The sequence below is a fragment of the Pyrgilauda ruficollis genome, unplaced genomic scaffold, assembly GCF_017590135.1.
Source record: "Pyrgilauda ruficollis isolate IOZ18807 unplaced genomic scaffold, ASM1759013v1 scaffold34, whole genome shotgun sequence".
Lineage (NCBI taxonomy): Eukaryota > Metazoa > Chordata > Aves > Passeriformes > Passeridae > Pyrgilauda > Pyrgilauda ruficollis.
In genome coordinates, this window is record NW_024524822.1 from 6,504,726 (window position 1) to 6,518,536 (window position 13,811).

At 46.3% G+C, this 13,811-nt stretch overlaps 1 protein-coding gene across 3 annotated transcripts in view; it reads left to right on the plus strand.

The window, feature by feature from the left end:
* NUP214 (nucleoporin 214) overlaps positions 1-7,688 on the plus strand; it is a 38,700-nt gene extending 31,012 nt beyond the window's left edge. For all 3 annotated transcript variants that reach the window (XM_041474845.1, XM_041474847.1, XM_041474848.1), the window contains exons 32-36: positions 941-1,090; positions 2,324-2,495; positions 5,813-5,955; positions 6,776-6,800; positions 7,474-7,688. In XM_041474845.1, the coding sequence (XP_041330779.1) occupies positions 941-1,090; positions 2,324-2,495; positions 5,813-5,955; positions 6,776-6,800; positions 7,474-7,507 (524 nt within the window). In that variant the 3' untranslated portion in view covers positions 7,508-7,688. The remainder of the gene's footprint in view (positions 1-940; positions 1,091-2,323; positions 2,496-5,812; positions 5,956-6,775; positions 6,801-7,473) is intronic.
* The last annotated feature ends 6,123 nt before the right edge of the window (positions 7,689-13,811 follow it).

The window sequence follows — 13,811 nt, forward strand, 5'->3', positions numbered from 1 at the left end:
AAATTGTAAAGAATCAATATGAGGGAGAGAATTTTTGTGAACCTCTGCCTAAAAATTAATATCTTTATGCAGCACATGCAAGGTACATTATCAAAATTTGCTGTGACATATGGTAGGCAGGTAGAAAGCACAAAGAAGGGGAAGCAGTGGCTGAACATGAAAGTTGGAAAACAAAGGAAAGCTGCAAAATTAGTGCTGCAAGTGGTTAGAAGTAGCACTTCAAGCCTTAAGAGAGAAAATCCATTAATTTTATTACATCTTTAATGATCCATTGGGATTAATGGTTGAGGTCAGTTTTCTAACCTTGCTAATTTAATCATTTAATGCAGTTCTGGGGTTTGTGATGAAACAAAACAGATGGTTCACCAGAGAAAACCTCTGGTTGTTCTGTGTCCTGCCTCTAGATGCAAAAACTCCCTGTAGGCTTATGAGGGATGAAGAAAATTAGTTATTTCTCAGTAAAGCTGGAGAAGTTTGGCTCCTACTTTAAGGTCCTGTTAGATAATCTTGTGTAGAAATACTGAGCATTGCCAAAACAGCTGAGAACCTTTAATTTGTGGTTTGCTGATATTTGTGTTGTCTGGAGAGACTGATTGTAGCTGTTGGGATTTCTCACTTGAGGAATTGTCTTTTTCTGACTGGGCCACAGGATGCATCTAAACAAATCATCCCTCCTGGTGATTTACTAGATTGCAGCAATAAAGGGTTGTTAGTGGTCTGTCAGATCCAAAATGGATCTTGGTGCAACTACAAAGTCCTGTAGGAATTAGGGAAAACTTGGCTTCTCCCTGTGTTGTTTTCAGTGTGACATTCATTGTGTGCTTGGGGGTTGTGGAAAGAAAAGTCACTTTCCTTTCTCCTGCTTCAGCTAATGAAGTGCAGTGTAGAATATTGTCTGCTCTGAATATTGGCTGTTTATAATTATTCTTCATCTCCCCAGATTCTTCGAGCTTATTTGGAAACAGCGGAGCAAAGACTTTTGGCTTTGGCAGCTCCTCCTTTGGAGAGCAGAAGCCTACAGGCACTTTCAGCTCTGGTGGTGGAAGTGTGGCCTCCCAAGGCTTTGGGTTCTCCAGTCCAAACAAAGCAGGTACTTTGGGAATGCACCCAGTAGGACAGCCCTCTCTGTCTGGGAGATATTTGCTGTTCAACTTTTAGCTGACCACAGCCTGGACTCGGTGCATGGACAAGAATTGTCTCTGAACAATTAATGAAAAATAACTAATGGCTGAGTGAATGGAGCTTTAGCTGGTGGGTCCAAGGCAGAATTTTACTCTCTCTTATGCAGCATCCAGTACACCACATCCACAGGTGTTCATTCCAGAAATTCCCATTGCAATTTAAGAGCTGAGATCTGTGTAATGTAGTTCTGGTCTTATGTTCTGTAAAGTCAAGAGTACAAAACGTGGAACTGAATACATTTTTCCTATTTTAGATACTTCCTTGGAATATTACCTTACAAACCTTGCTCTGGGTTTTGTAACCTCTTTTATTCCCATTTCACTACTTAAAATAGTGGAAAAAGGAAAGTGAAACATGTTAATAATATGCTAAAGAGAGTGTTTGCTGACCAAAGCTTCAGCTCCTGGGATAAATGCTCTTAAGTTCCTAGAGATAGAGGTAACAAAATATGTGATCTGCATTTAAATAATTCAGGCCTAGCATTTTTTTTTCCAGACCTTTTGTGTTTACAGCCAAACAGTATCCATTACCTTGGCATGGACTGGAATTTCACCCTGGGTATTAAAAGGTGCAGTGGTATCCCATCCTCATCCCTGGTCAAATAAAAGAGCAGGTGTCCTTCATGTTCCACAGTGAAACAGACCAATAATATCAGCAGATGAACATAGAAAAAAATAATCTGGGTAGAAATCCATTCAGAGCTGCACGAGGCAGCCAACCCCTGAACAGAAATTGCCAAGAGCAGAAATAAGTTCTCGATTCCCTGCAGGCAGTTCCACTGACCTGGCATTTAATCCTTCCATTTTAGTTTCCACCACTTAAACCAGAATTAAATCATACCCTACCTCCTGAATCTTTGCATCCCTGAAGCACTTAAAACCCAAGCTTGCATCTACTCTCTGATCTTAAGAGATGGGGGAGACTTGCCAGTTGCAGTTTTCTTTCATGCATTCAGGCACTTCTCTTACCCATATCTCTTGCAACAAAACACCCTGCAGATTGGAATTAGTTCTATAAATTGGTGTCCATATGACAGGATGAACACCCCATTATCTACCTGGAAAGCTGCTCTTTGTTTTCTCTCTCTGCGTTATTGTTTATGTGATATTCTTGTCCCCTTTTTTGCCTCTGTTTTGCTCAGGTGGCTTCGGTGCTGCTCCAGTGTTTGGCAGCCCTCCCACTTTTGGGGGATCCCCTGGGTTTGGAGGGGTGCCAGCATTCGGTTCAGCCCCAACCTTTTCAAGCCCTCTGGGCTCAACGGGAGGCAAAGTGTTCGGCGAGGGGACGGCAGCAGCCAGCGCTGGAGGATTTGGGTAAGCCAGGGCAAAGAGCCTTCTTATGCTTATGCTTGGTTACCTCTGCTTGCACATGAGGGATATATTCTGTCATTGACTGGTAAGCTCCAAGTGTCCTTGGTTTGTTTGTTTAAAAGACAAAAAAATTAAGGTATGAAATTAAAACTCGCACCCCGAAGGAAAGAATGCGTGTGATCGTTTTAATGCTGGTAACTCCTGTGTTGAATCTTTAGCTTTTGAGATGTCAGCTTGCAACTGTGTGAGGAAATGCAGGGGTATTTTCTCTGTGTGTATTTAATGAGTGCAAATCTAGGAGTACAAGCTATGCCTAGCAAAGAAAATAACAATTATTGTTATCTGTTACTCTGTCCAGACACTTTATCCTCTGATTAGATTTGGGCTAGAGATGCTAATGAGAATTCAGGCTGTGAATTCTCTCACCTGTGGGATGAGGCACTTGTAACAGTCTGTGCTCCCAGAGCTCTTTATATTTATCCCTCCCTGATTGTTTTTACCTGTTCCTGTATCCCCTAAGCCTGGGCTTGGCACCAGAGCAGACGGCACATCATTCCTTGCTTTGTTCAGCAAATACAAAATTCCAAACCTTGCCAAGCAGCTTCTGCAGGAGGCAGCAAATGCAGTTCTTCAGCTACCAGCCAGCAACACTCCTTCATGTCCTGCAGTTACAGTCAGACTGAACAGAGCCAATTAAAAAAAGAAAAACTTCCAGTGAGGAGAGGAAACCGGATGTCTCCCCAATCTTGGTGTTTATGTATTTCACAAGTGTTTGTGTCTCTGTCTGGTTTCAGGAGGAACTGCCTTTATGTAAAGCACAGGGGAGCATCCAGAAGTGTAACTTGTTAATTCCTGTGAGGTGTGGGCAGGTACCCCTGAGCTGGGGCAGGCTTCAGCCAGATGCTCCTGCTGTCCAGAATGTGCAGAGATTGAGGAGTCCCTTTGGAAAGGGTGAAAATACAGGCAGTTTAATTAAATCTTAAAAGAAGGATGTGTTTGTAGGGATGACTTAGCTTAAATCAACTGCTGGTTTGTTCAGTTCCAGCATCCAGCCATTGTGCTGCAGGATTTTGTACTGAGACTGGATCTGCTTAGTGACAACATGGAGAGCTTAAAGATAAAATGGGATTCAGAACAAGCAGCATGTTGATGGAAAAGAGGTCTTGCATAAGCAGTCTGCAGACTTGAGAAAGATAATTCAGTGACTTCACTTATGGGAAGCTTTGACAATTTTTTCTCTACTAGAAAGGTACAGACTTGATCTGATATTTTCAGAGTTTCCTGAGGATGTTGATTTTTAAAACTTTTAAAGAGTGTGCAAAATTCCCAGGCAGCTTTACAAAAATCCAAATCTCACCACAAAATGTTGGGTAATAGTTTAATTCTGCAGTATAATGTAGCATCTATACAGGACTTCCATTTCTGCTTTTCTCTTGAAGTGAAACTTTAAAAATCCCAATTCCAAAGAAGTTGCTTGCAAGTACATGGTGTTGTATTAGCTCCAAGTTCCTGAGAATACTCTGCTGACTTAAATACATGTGATTCATACTGCTTCAATTCTGAAAAATCTGCATCACTCGATAAATTATGGGGGTGTCAGAAATAGAAACCACTACACTTCTTCAGAGCCTGCAGTTCCAACTATTGGTGGGCAAATAATGTTTTGCTTTTAGATGCTGACCTCAAGTGCATCTCAGTTGTGTTTTGCACAGCAGCTTTACAAAAGGCCTGAAAATCTGGGCAAGACAGGTTGGATGAAATTGTTACCAGGCAATGACTGCATTTCATGTCTTTTGTGTGTATGGAAAAAAATCTGTCCATATTAAGCTGTTTCTTACTTAAACTGTGTGCAGCCTTTCCAGCAGGCCTCTTCTTGTTGCAGCTGAAAGGAGCACTTTGAACCACAAATTTTCTTGTCACTATTTTCACCTCTTCCTTACACAAGACAGACAAGATATGTGTTGTAGCATGGCCCTGAGAAGATGGAGCACTCTAAAACCTCTTGTTCTAAACACATCACCCAATCTTGCTGCTTTTGTAAAAAAACTCAAAAAAAAAAATCTGTTCTGCTTTTCCTGAGAAAAGCACATTTGTGGTTCTGATTGCTGCCTGCAAGAGCAGAGGTGAGGAGCCAGAGCAGGGCCAGAGATGCAGAGTCACTGAGCTGCCCCTGGTCTCTGCTGCTGCCTGTGGAAGCAGTGTGCACACTTGGCAGTGTCAGGGAGAGGAGAGGTGATGTCCTTTGCCAGGTGAATTGCTTGTCACATTGCTGCAAGGGCTGTCTTTTGTCTGGAGTGATAGCTTTTGATGTAGGTCTGTGTTTTGGGTTTTTTTAAGTCTCCTAGACGTGGATGGATGGAGAGGTGGGTTAACATGCTGTCAGGTTGGGTTTTAAGTGAGAAATGACAGGAGTTTGTGTGAGGCACAGCCTTGCAGAGCTGGCACACTGTGATGTGTCCAGCTCTGCTCAGGCTGCTGCTGGGTTTTAGGATTGTTGTGCACTTGCAGAGCTTGTCATTTGGCAATCTTATGTCTGCATTTTGCCCAGTTTAAGTTAAACTTGAAAGTTGTTCTTTGAGAACATTTCTTATATTCAAAATGGAAAGAAGGGCAGAGAAACACTGCATACCATGGTCTCATTAGTGTGTCACACCAAGAGCTCTGTGCTGCCTGGTTGGACAGAGTGGGTGGAGAAAGACACATTTTCTTATATAAAAGTGTTTCTCATTTCCCCAAAGGCAATTAGGGAAGTGATTAGAGTTGTTGGGGAGAAGTGCCAGGGTGGTTCAGATCTTCAGGGAAGCACTGGAACCTTGTGTGGTTCAAAATGGGCTGGGGAGAGAAAGAAATTGAGAAATCTGCACATTTCTCTGGGCAATGGGGAAGATACCCTCTGAAATTTGGGAATCTGGGTTCTATATCTGGGCTCTGCTTTGTGCTCTGGCTTTGAGCAGCTCACACCAATTCTGTGTTTGCTGCCCTGTTTGTGAAGCAAAACAATGCTGTGCTTTTGGTGAGAACCACACACAGGGGTGAATTAAAATATTCCATTTGATGGCTGGAGTGGGTATTTCCAAGCACCTGAAAACATACCCTGTGTAAACATGAACATATTTGCCTGGTGTGTGTGAAGAATGGGAGCTGAACAGAACTTGCTATGTACAAAACTCTCTCCCAAAGCAGGGAATCTCTTTCCAAATTGAACAATTATTCATACCAGCTGGTCCCACCTTTTGATGTATCCTCATTTAAGGGGGGCACTGTTATCAGTGTAAGTGAGAGATGTTTGCAAACTCAGATTTTCTCTTTAAAACCTGCAGGTTTGGTGGTACCAGTAACAACACGGCGTCGTTTGGCACCTTGGCAAACCAGAACACGCCCACATTTGGCTCCCTGTCCCAGCAGGGCACAGGCTTTGGCACACAAAGCAGTGGATTCTCAGCTTTTGGGACAGGTGGAGGAGGTAGGAGAAGCTAAAATCACCCTAACAGCCCCCATGTCTCTGGTTTTCCCTGGAAATTGGGTGGGAATCCTCAGCTCCCTGCCAAAAATCTTCCCAGTGCTGTAGGGAAGGCACCATGTCCAGGAGAACTGAGGTGCAGGGTGGGGTACAGCACCTTCTCAGCCTTCAGCTCCTAATTCCATCACTGATCTGCTGGGTGCAATGTCAGCACATCACTACTGCTCTGCACACCTCATCTGATTATTGCTTTTCCCCCCTTTTTGTGGAGTTGCTCTTTCTCCTCAAAGGAAAATACTGAGAAATAAGGAATATTTCTTCTGTACCACGTGCTTGGCTATCTGTGCTGTAAGTACATAGTGTTAGAGGAATATGCACTGAAAAATTGAGCTGGAACACCAACAGCCAAATGTTTTTCTGCTGCAGTTCAGTGAAGGCACAGTGATTTAGGCAGGGCTCAGAGCAGAGCCCGTGCAAGGCCACGTTCCCTGGTGGCTGCCTGACACCAGGGGCCTGCATTAAGCACAGACCTCCTCCAGAAAGCAGCTCAGAGAGAGAGGAGCACACCGGGCACATTGTCTGCAGGGCTGCTAATGAATGACCTGGCTGATGAGCAGTGAAAGCCAAGCTCTCTTAGGAGGCAGGCAAGTCACTTCTCTTGTAGATGGAGATTTGACTTTCATTGTTTGCCCATCGTTTTTTCCTGGCCTAAGGCAGGGAAGAAATATTTTTCAATCTGTGTGTGGGAGGGGACATTTACTACAAATCCTAAGCATTCATTTTCCCTTTTGCCAACTATTTTTCTATCTTGCTTTTCTTTCAGGGTTTGGTTTTGGATCACCTAACACGTAAGTACCATTTTGTGTCTTAACTCTTCCTTAAAAATAGGAATTAAATCAGAATAAAGAGTGGAATGGTTTGCAAGAGCAAACTCTGAAAATAGCATTTAAATACTAGTTCTGATTTCCATTTTGGTGATGCTGCAGAGGCCAAAGTCCAGGCTCTGGGTGTGAGCTTTCCAGAGAGGTTTACCTGTCTCTTAAGAGAAAATTTCCACTTGGATCATGTTCTTCTCCACCTCTCAGGGACATGATGTGTGTGCTCAAGCCACGTGTGTGAATCAGGAGTCTGCTCCATTTATCAGGTTGAAACAAGGAATGAAATAAATTGGTACTTCTGTGGCTGAAGTGAGATGATGATTTACAGTTAAAGGTTAACTCTGTCATCTGCTCTGCCTGGCTGGATCCCTTCCAGCAAGTTTCTTAAACTTTGTTTCCCTGTCAGATAGAGAGAACATGGATCTCTGCAGATGGCAGGCTCTAGAATAAGCACAATTATATCTAGTCAGTGTGTGTTGCTGCAGGCTCAGGTGAAAGAGGCTGGAAATACTTGTGTGTTCTCATAAAAAGCTCCTGGTACTAGGGAGACTGGAGGTTTGATTGAGAGATCTGCTGAATTAATGCTGCCTGAGGGAGGCTCTAGCACTCACTGCTGTGGTTTTCTTTTTATCTTGCTCCACAGATCTTCCTCTGGATTTAGTGGATGGAGAAGCTAGGGACATCCTGAACTCTTCCTGTAGCTCCTGCATTCATGAGTCACCCCCATGATCAATACCCAACCAGCTTTTCTTCTAAATACGAGTTCTCAGACTTCTTTTTTTTTTTAAGAAAAAGATTTTGCTTATTTTTATGCAATACTTGCTCTTGCTCTATATTAAACTATTTTATCTGGCTTGATGTTTTCTGTGGTGGAAAGCTTTATTATCTCCCTGCATCAAGAGGAGATGGATGTGTGCTGAGCTCAGCTTTTTCTTGTCCATCCCTTGCCTACACAAAGGAGTAGCTCCAGTTGGTTCCTGACATAAACCAGCACATTTTTCATTAATAGAATCCCTGATTATCCCAGGCTCTGAAGAAGAGGCTGAGGTTTGCCCTGCTAATTTTAAGTCTAGGATGGGGCACATGCTTATCTCAGTGAAGTGCTGAAACTGAGTCATGTGTGAGCCAGAGGCTTAGTGGAGAAATAGGAAATTATCTGGGAAGAAGCTGGCAGCGTGCAGAGCACGTTCCCATGGCAGTAACATTCAGCAAAGAGGTGGGAAGTAAAAGCTCTCCTATTTTTACCTTTCTGTAAATCTTACAGAACTCAAAAAATGGAACTCAGGTTCTGGGGAGAACTTCTGGCCCTGGAAGCAGACACGACCTCCATCTAGAGCCATTAGTGATTTTGCTTTTTTTGGCTTTGGTTGTTGGATTCTACTGTTGGATACATTTATTTTTTTTCTAACAGAGATGAGATTGTGCTTTTTCCCTGTAGCTTTTGGCTTTAGTCATTTTCATTTGTGAAATTCTCATGTGTTTATACTTGAACATACAACAAATGTTTTAAAGAATGCCCCAAAGACTTCTGGCCAAACACTTTTTCTGTTTGGAACCTCCATGAACCCTCCAAATGATGCAATCAGGTTTTCTTGCTCTGTGGATAACACGTTTGAAATGGCAGCTCCTGTGTTAGCTGGGTACATGCAGATTGGGTGGGGTTTTCTCCTTGGTCCTATTGGGATGTTTTGGGGAGTTCTGCATTTTCTGTTGTCAGAAACATTCATAGCAGAAACATTCTAATGTTTCTTTTTCTCTTTACTGTCACCTGATACGATGACAGGTGACATTTTCTGGTTTGGTGGACATGTGATCATTTTTGGGAATTGTAAATAATTGGTAACTTCTTGTTTTCATATCCATTATAAACTACTTATATTTTTCAACAGTTCCTGAAGAAATTGGGGTTTATTTTCAAATCAGCCTAAAAATGTTTTCCTAACTCCTGTCCTTGCTGAACCAGGTGTCCTTCCTGTCTCTGTACCTGGGAATGATCTTAGGCAGGTTTCCTTTAAAAATGAAGAGATGTGGGCAATTCAGTGTGCAAGGGCTTATTTTTAGCTGTGGAGAGGCTTTGCAAGGCCATGGGCTCCAAGGCTTTTCCAATGCCCTGGATTTCACACCCTGGTCATGTTAGAGGCAGCACTTTTGGGATTTGGGTGTGACCTCCCAGTCCCTGTGGGGGAAGAGGGAGAGTTCTGGTGATCCAGGGACACAGCACTGGCACAGAGAGAAGACTCCCAGACTGGCTGCTCTGGAGGTGAAGGAAAGCTGAAGATGGATTGAGGCATGCCCTTCCCACTGTGTTCTCCTTGACAAGACAACATTTCTTAAGGCTAGAGGTGACACTGCTGTTGTGCTTTCTTTCCTCTTTTTATAAATAGCAGCTGGCCCAAACCATTGACCTTAAATTCTTTGCATTAATCTCCCCTCACTGTGGCATGTGACACCTTCTCAGAGGCCATATCAGCTGTGCTCCCCCAGATAGCTCAGAAGCCTCCTGCTATGGAGAGGACTGGCTTGGTAAGAATGTGGTGTTGGCAGGCTGAGCCATTTAAAGTTTCCCTTTTGGAATGATGGGAGCAGTTGGGGGGTGTCCCTGCTCTGCTGCTTGGTACCTGTTTAACTCCTGGCAAGTGAAGTGCCCTTAGAACTACCTCAGACCCTGACTGAACATACATTTTCTTGCAATTTTTCCCAAATCCTGGTTGAAACAGCCCAATCCCTTGAACTATCTGCCCTTGAGAAACAGGTGCTGCTCCCTGTTTCCATAGCAGCTGCTGGAGGAGCTGAGCAGCTCGGAGAGGCTGATCGTGACCACGAGCCCACAGGAAAATGCACAAAACCCAGCAGAGTTGGCTCTGGAAAATCTGCATTTTCATTAGATGACTCAAGGAGTTGGTAAGTGTGTGTGGCAGTGGCTTGGTGGCTGCCAGAGGCTGTCACAGGCTGTGTCACCTGTGCTCAGTGGCCTCTGCCCAGTGCTCTGTGGGTGGACATCCACCAGAGAGTAAAGCTGCTAATGCAGAAAACCCCAGGCTTGGTAGTCCTGGGGGAAGAATTCAAGGATAGCCAAGTTTGGAGTCTCACTCAGTAGTTTGCCATGCTGGATAATCCCTGGATAACCAGCAGCCCTCACTCTGCTCTGGAGGAGCTTTGCCTTCTGTGCCTCTTTTTTTTTTCCTGCTCTTTAAGTATGAGCAGAAATCTTCCAAGGCTTTTATCAAAGGCAAAGTCTTAATTATTTCTAATGAAAGAACACACTTATTTTCCCCTCCCCTGAGACCACACTGTGGCCTCAAGGCAGTGGGGAGCCAAGTGCTGGAAGGGCTCTGCTGTGACAGCACAGGGCTGGTGTCACTGTGGTGGGCAGAGGAGAGCCTCAGGCACAAAAAGGATCTCCCCAAATTCATGGAGAGACCAAAACAGGGATTTCTGCTTCCTTGAAGGCTAAAAGAGCAACAAAGAAAAGAGCTTTTTTTTTTTTTTTCTGGAAAAATAAGGCCAAGACATAGCTTTCTCACAGAGGTGGAAAAATTAACTACTTAAATCTCATGTTTGAAAGGCTTTTGCTGTATAATGCTTGGTGTTCCAAAATGTGGTCTGGGCCATATCCCTTTGTCTGGTTTTATCTCCTGGGAAGGGAAGGACATCATTCCCTTGGCCCTTCTGTGCCACAGTGGGGAGGTGACCAGAGAACAAATGCCAGTGGCATCCTGCTGCTGTTGAGCTGGGAAGGGATGGCAGGGCTGGAGTTCATCCTGTTCTGCTGGGTCACATCCCTTCTGCCTGTCCCTCACAGCACCCTCCTGCAGGGGCAGAGCTGATGTGTCCCTGACCAAAATCCTGGCACTGGGAGGGACCAGACCATGGGCAGGAAGGGCTGCTCAGCCCCTGCAGGGAGCTGCTCTGGCCTGTTCAGGCCTGGGGTCCCTGTGGGAGATGAAGGAGGTTGGAAAAGTGCTGCAGAACATTCCCTTGCTCCAGGTGCTGGGAGCAGGAGTGAGGCTGGGGAAGGTGAAGGCACCTGGGGAAAGGTGGCACCACCTCTCCTGCCAGCCCTTTGCCCAGGAATCAGGGCACTGCTCTCTGTCCCTGCCAGCAGTCTGGAGCAGAGCTCCCTCTCCCCTCAGCTGTGTACATGTCCAGGCTTGGAGGCTGAAATGACATTTTATTTATCCCTTCTTAGTTTTCATGTGTCCCTCGTGCATTGCTTCCAGCATTGCTTACAAGGAAAAATAATCCTGCATGAGGCTTTGGCATGAGTGAGTCCAGGAGTGCCAGGGCAAGTTTTGTTCCTAGATAAATGTCGTGTGGAGCCCCAGGGGCTGGGAAGAGGTGGCTGTGGCTCGCAGGGATGAGCAGCCCTGGGTCAGCAGTGAGTCCATCCCTGTCCCCCCGCTCACAGCCATGGGGCTCTGGGGTATTGCAGCCATGGAGAACAGGCACTCAGTGCTCTGGTTTAACTGACATGGGCGTCAAAGGTTGGACTCCATGACCCTGGAGGTCTTTTCCAACCTTTGTGACTCCATGACTCTTCCTCTCCCAGGGATGAGCTTGGATGCGTCAACACATCTTCCAGCTCTGCACTCCTACACGTGTCCCTGGGCTCAGCTCCCCAGGGGCTCTGTGGGCACTCCCAGCACATTCCTCACCTTGCTCCATCCCCACCTCCTTCTCCTGCAGCTCCCAGCAGGTCACAGAGCTCCTCCTGTGCCAGTGTGTGTCTGTCCCCTGCTGCAGAGCCAGAATTTCTCCTGCCTGCCCTTATCTCGTGCAGGCTCTGTGCTGCCAGGCCTGCGGTGGGACTCCTGTGTTCCCTGACAGGAGATAAGCTCAAGTGCTGGGGCCTGGGCTGCAGTTCTGCCTCCTCACAGAGCCATGCCAGCATGGACAGAAGCACTGAGCCCCCCACACCACCCTCTCTCAGAGCAGGGTGCTGCAGTCACCTCCACTCAGGCTCCTCAAGAACCTCCCTGCAGGGCAGAGGTGACAGGGAAATGTGGGACAACCCCAAGGAATCGTGGCTGAGTCAGAGCCGACTGTCCAGTGCTGCTCTCCTGGATTTGGGGCAACCCCAAAGTTATGAATCGTGGCTGAGTCAGAGCTGGCTCTCCAGTGCTGCTCTCTCATGTTTGGGTTCTTCACAGAATCATGGAATGGTTTGGGGGGGAAGGGACCTTAAAGCCCATCTCATTCCACCCCCTTCCACACCTCCACTATACCAGATTGCTCCAAGCCCTGTCCAACCTGGCTTTGGACACTTCCAGGGATGGGGCACCCTGTGCCAGGGCCTCACCACCCTCACAGGGAAATCATTTCTTCCAACACTCTACAACCAAAAGCTTTGTGGGGACCAATTTACAAAAGCTACTAAAGGTAGCCCTGAGAATCTCAGTGAGGTTGTTTCAGGAGCTGTTACAATTATGTGTCAATTCATGGCACTGTGTTTTTATTTTATTTTTAATAGGTCCTTCAAGGTTCTTCAGGGCATTGCTAAACATGCTTGGCTTTAAAACTTGAAAACATGAACAAATGAAAGGAGTATTTGCAGCTGCTGCACATTAACAGCTTAAGGAGATGTGAGAGAAGAAATAGGGAACAAAATCTGATTTGCATCAGCAGAGGAAAGTCCCTGCAGAGTTTCAAGAAGGAACTGTGGAGGTCAGAGGGTTTCTTCAAATGAAGGAACTGTTGCCTCAGTCTGCTTAAAACTGAGGTTAGAAAATCACAAAACCAAGGGACAAAACTTGTAGAAAGGTGAAGTTTGAGATGTGCTGCAGTCAAGGATTGGTGTTAGCTCAAGCAGCAGAAGGGAGCTCCAGCATCACCCGGGCTGTGCTGGGCTCAGCAGCTCACGACCTTCCCTGTGCCCTCCTCATCCCCCGCAGGGGCTTTTCCAGTCTCCCTGTGCAGGGAGAAGTGACCAGGAGCGTTTGGCTTTTCCAGGATCTCACCAAAGCAGCTGTGAGTTGGCTGGTGTCCCCTCCCCACCCCTCCCTCCCTCCAAAACTGGGACATCTAAATTTAACCTGCTATCAACAGATGAGGCTGGAGTGTTTCCACTGTGGCAAGGAATCCCACTCAGAATCTGTCCTCTCCCCTGCTCAAGCTCCATCCCTGCACGTTCCTCTGCTCGAGCTGGGAGTTTCCTTCCTCCTCCTCCCCACCTGCGTTTGTTTGTGTCACCGCCACAGCACTGACACCACAGCAGGTCCTTGCTCTGGTTGGTGCTTTTTGGAGGAGCTTGGATGCTGCTTTCCCAGCTGGATCAGAGACCAGCAAAACTTCTCAAAGACCAAAAAAAAAAAAAGTGAAAAGGAGAAACGTGTGTCTTGCTTGGGCAGAGCGGTGGGATGGGAGCCTGCAGTGGGGTCGGGCTGTGGCAGGAGGAACTGGAAGGTGCCCGTGGGCCCTGTGGGTTTAAGAGATCAGCAGTGGAGCTGTGCTGGCTCCTTGGCCAGGCACCCCCTGCTCTCCAGAACCCATGTCAGCACTTTCCTTTACTGGAAAGCAAACAAAACCCGAACGTGAACATTTTCGGGGACGGCAGGGAATAATGGAATGAGTACAGGTGCTGTTTGGAAACCAGTCACGGACTGCAGCAGCTTTCACCCTCTCCCCTGCCCAGGGCTCTGCGGTGGTGCCTCTCTCCAGATGTGGTATTTTCAGCGAACATCTGACGGGGTTTTGCTAAATAACCAAACTGTGTCAGGAAACCGAAGCGTGCGGAAGCTCAGCCGCAGCCTGCGCCGACCAGCCCGGCTCCGGCCGCCCCGAGATGTGCAGCAGCCTGCTGATGAAAAATGCAGGATGTTGGCTGGTGTTTTTCACCAGAAACCTCCTGGCTCTGTCTGCTGCAGCCCAAGAGCTGACACGGAGAGAGAACTGGTGGTAAATAGGGTATTTATCGCTGCCTCCAAACGTGAGCGCAGAGCTATGCATTTAAAAACAGCCACCGCCCAAACGACTCCAGGCAGA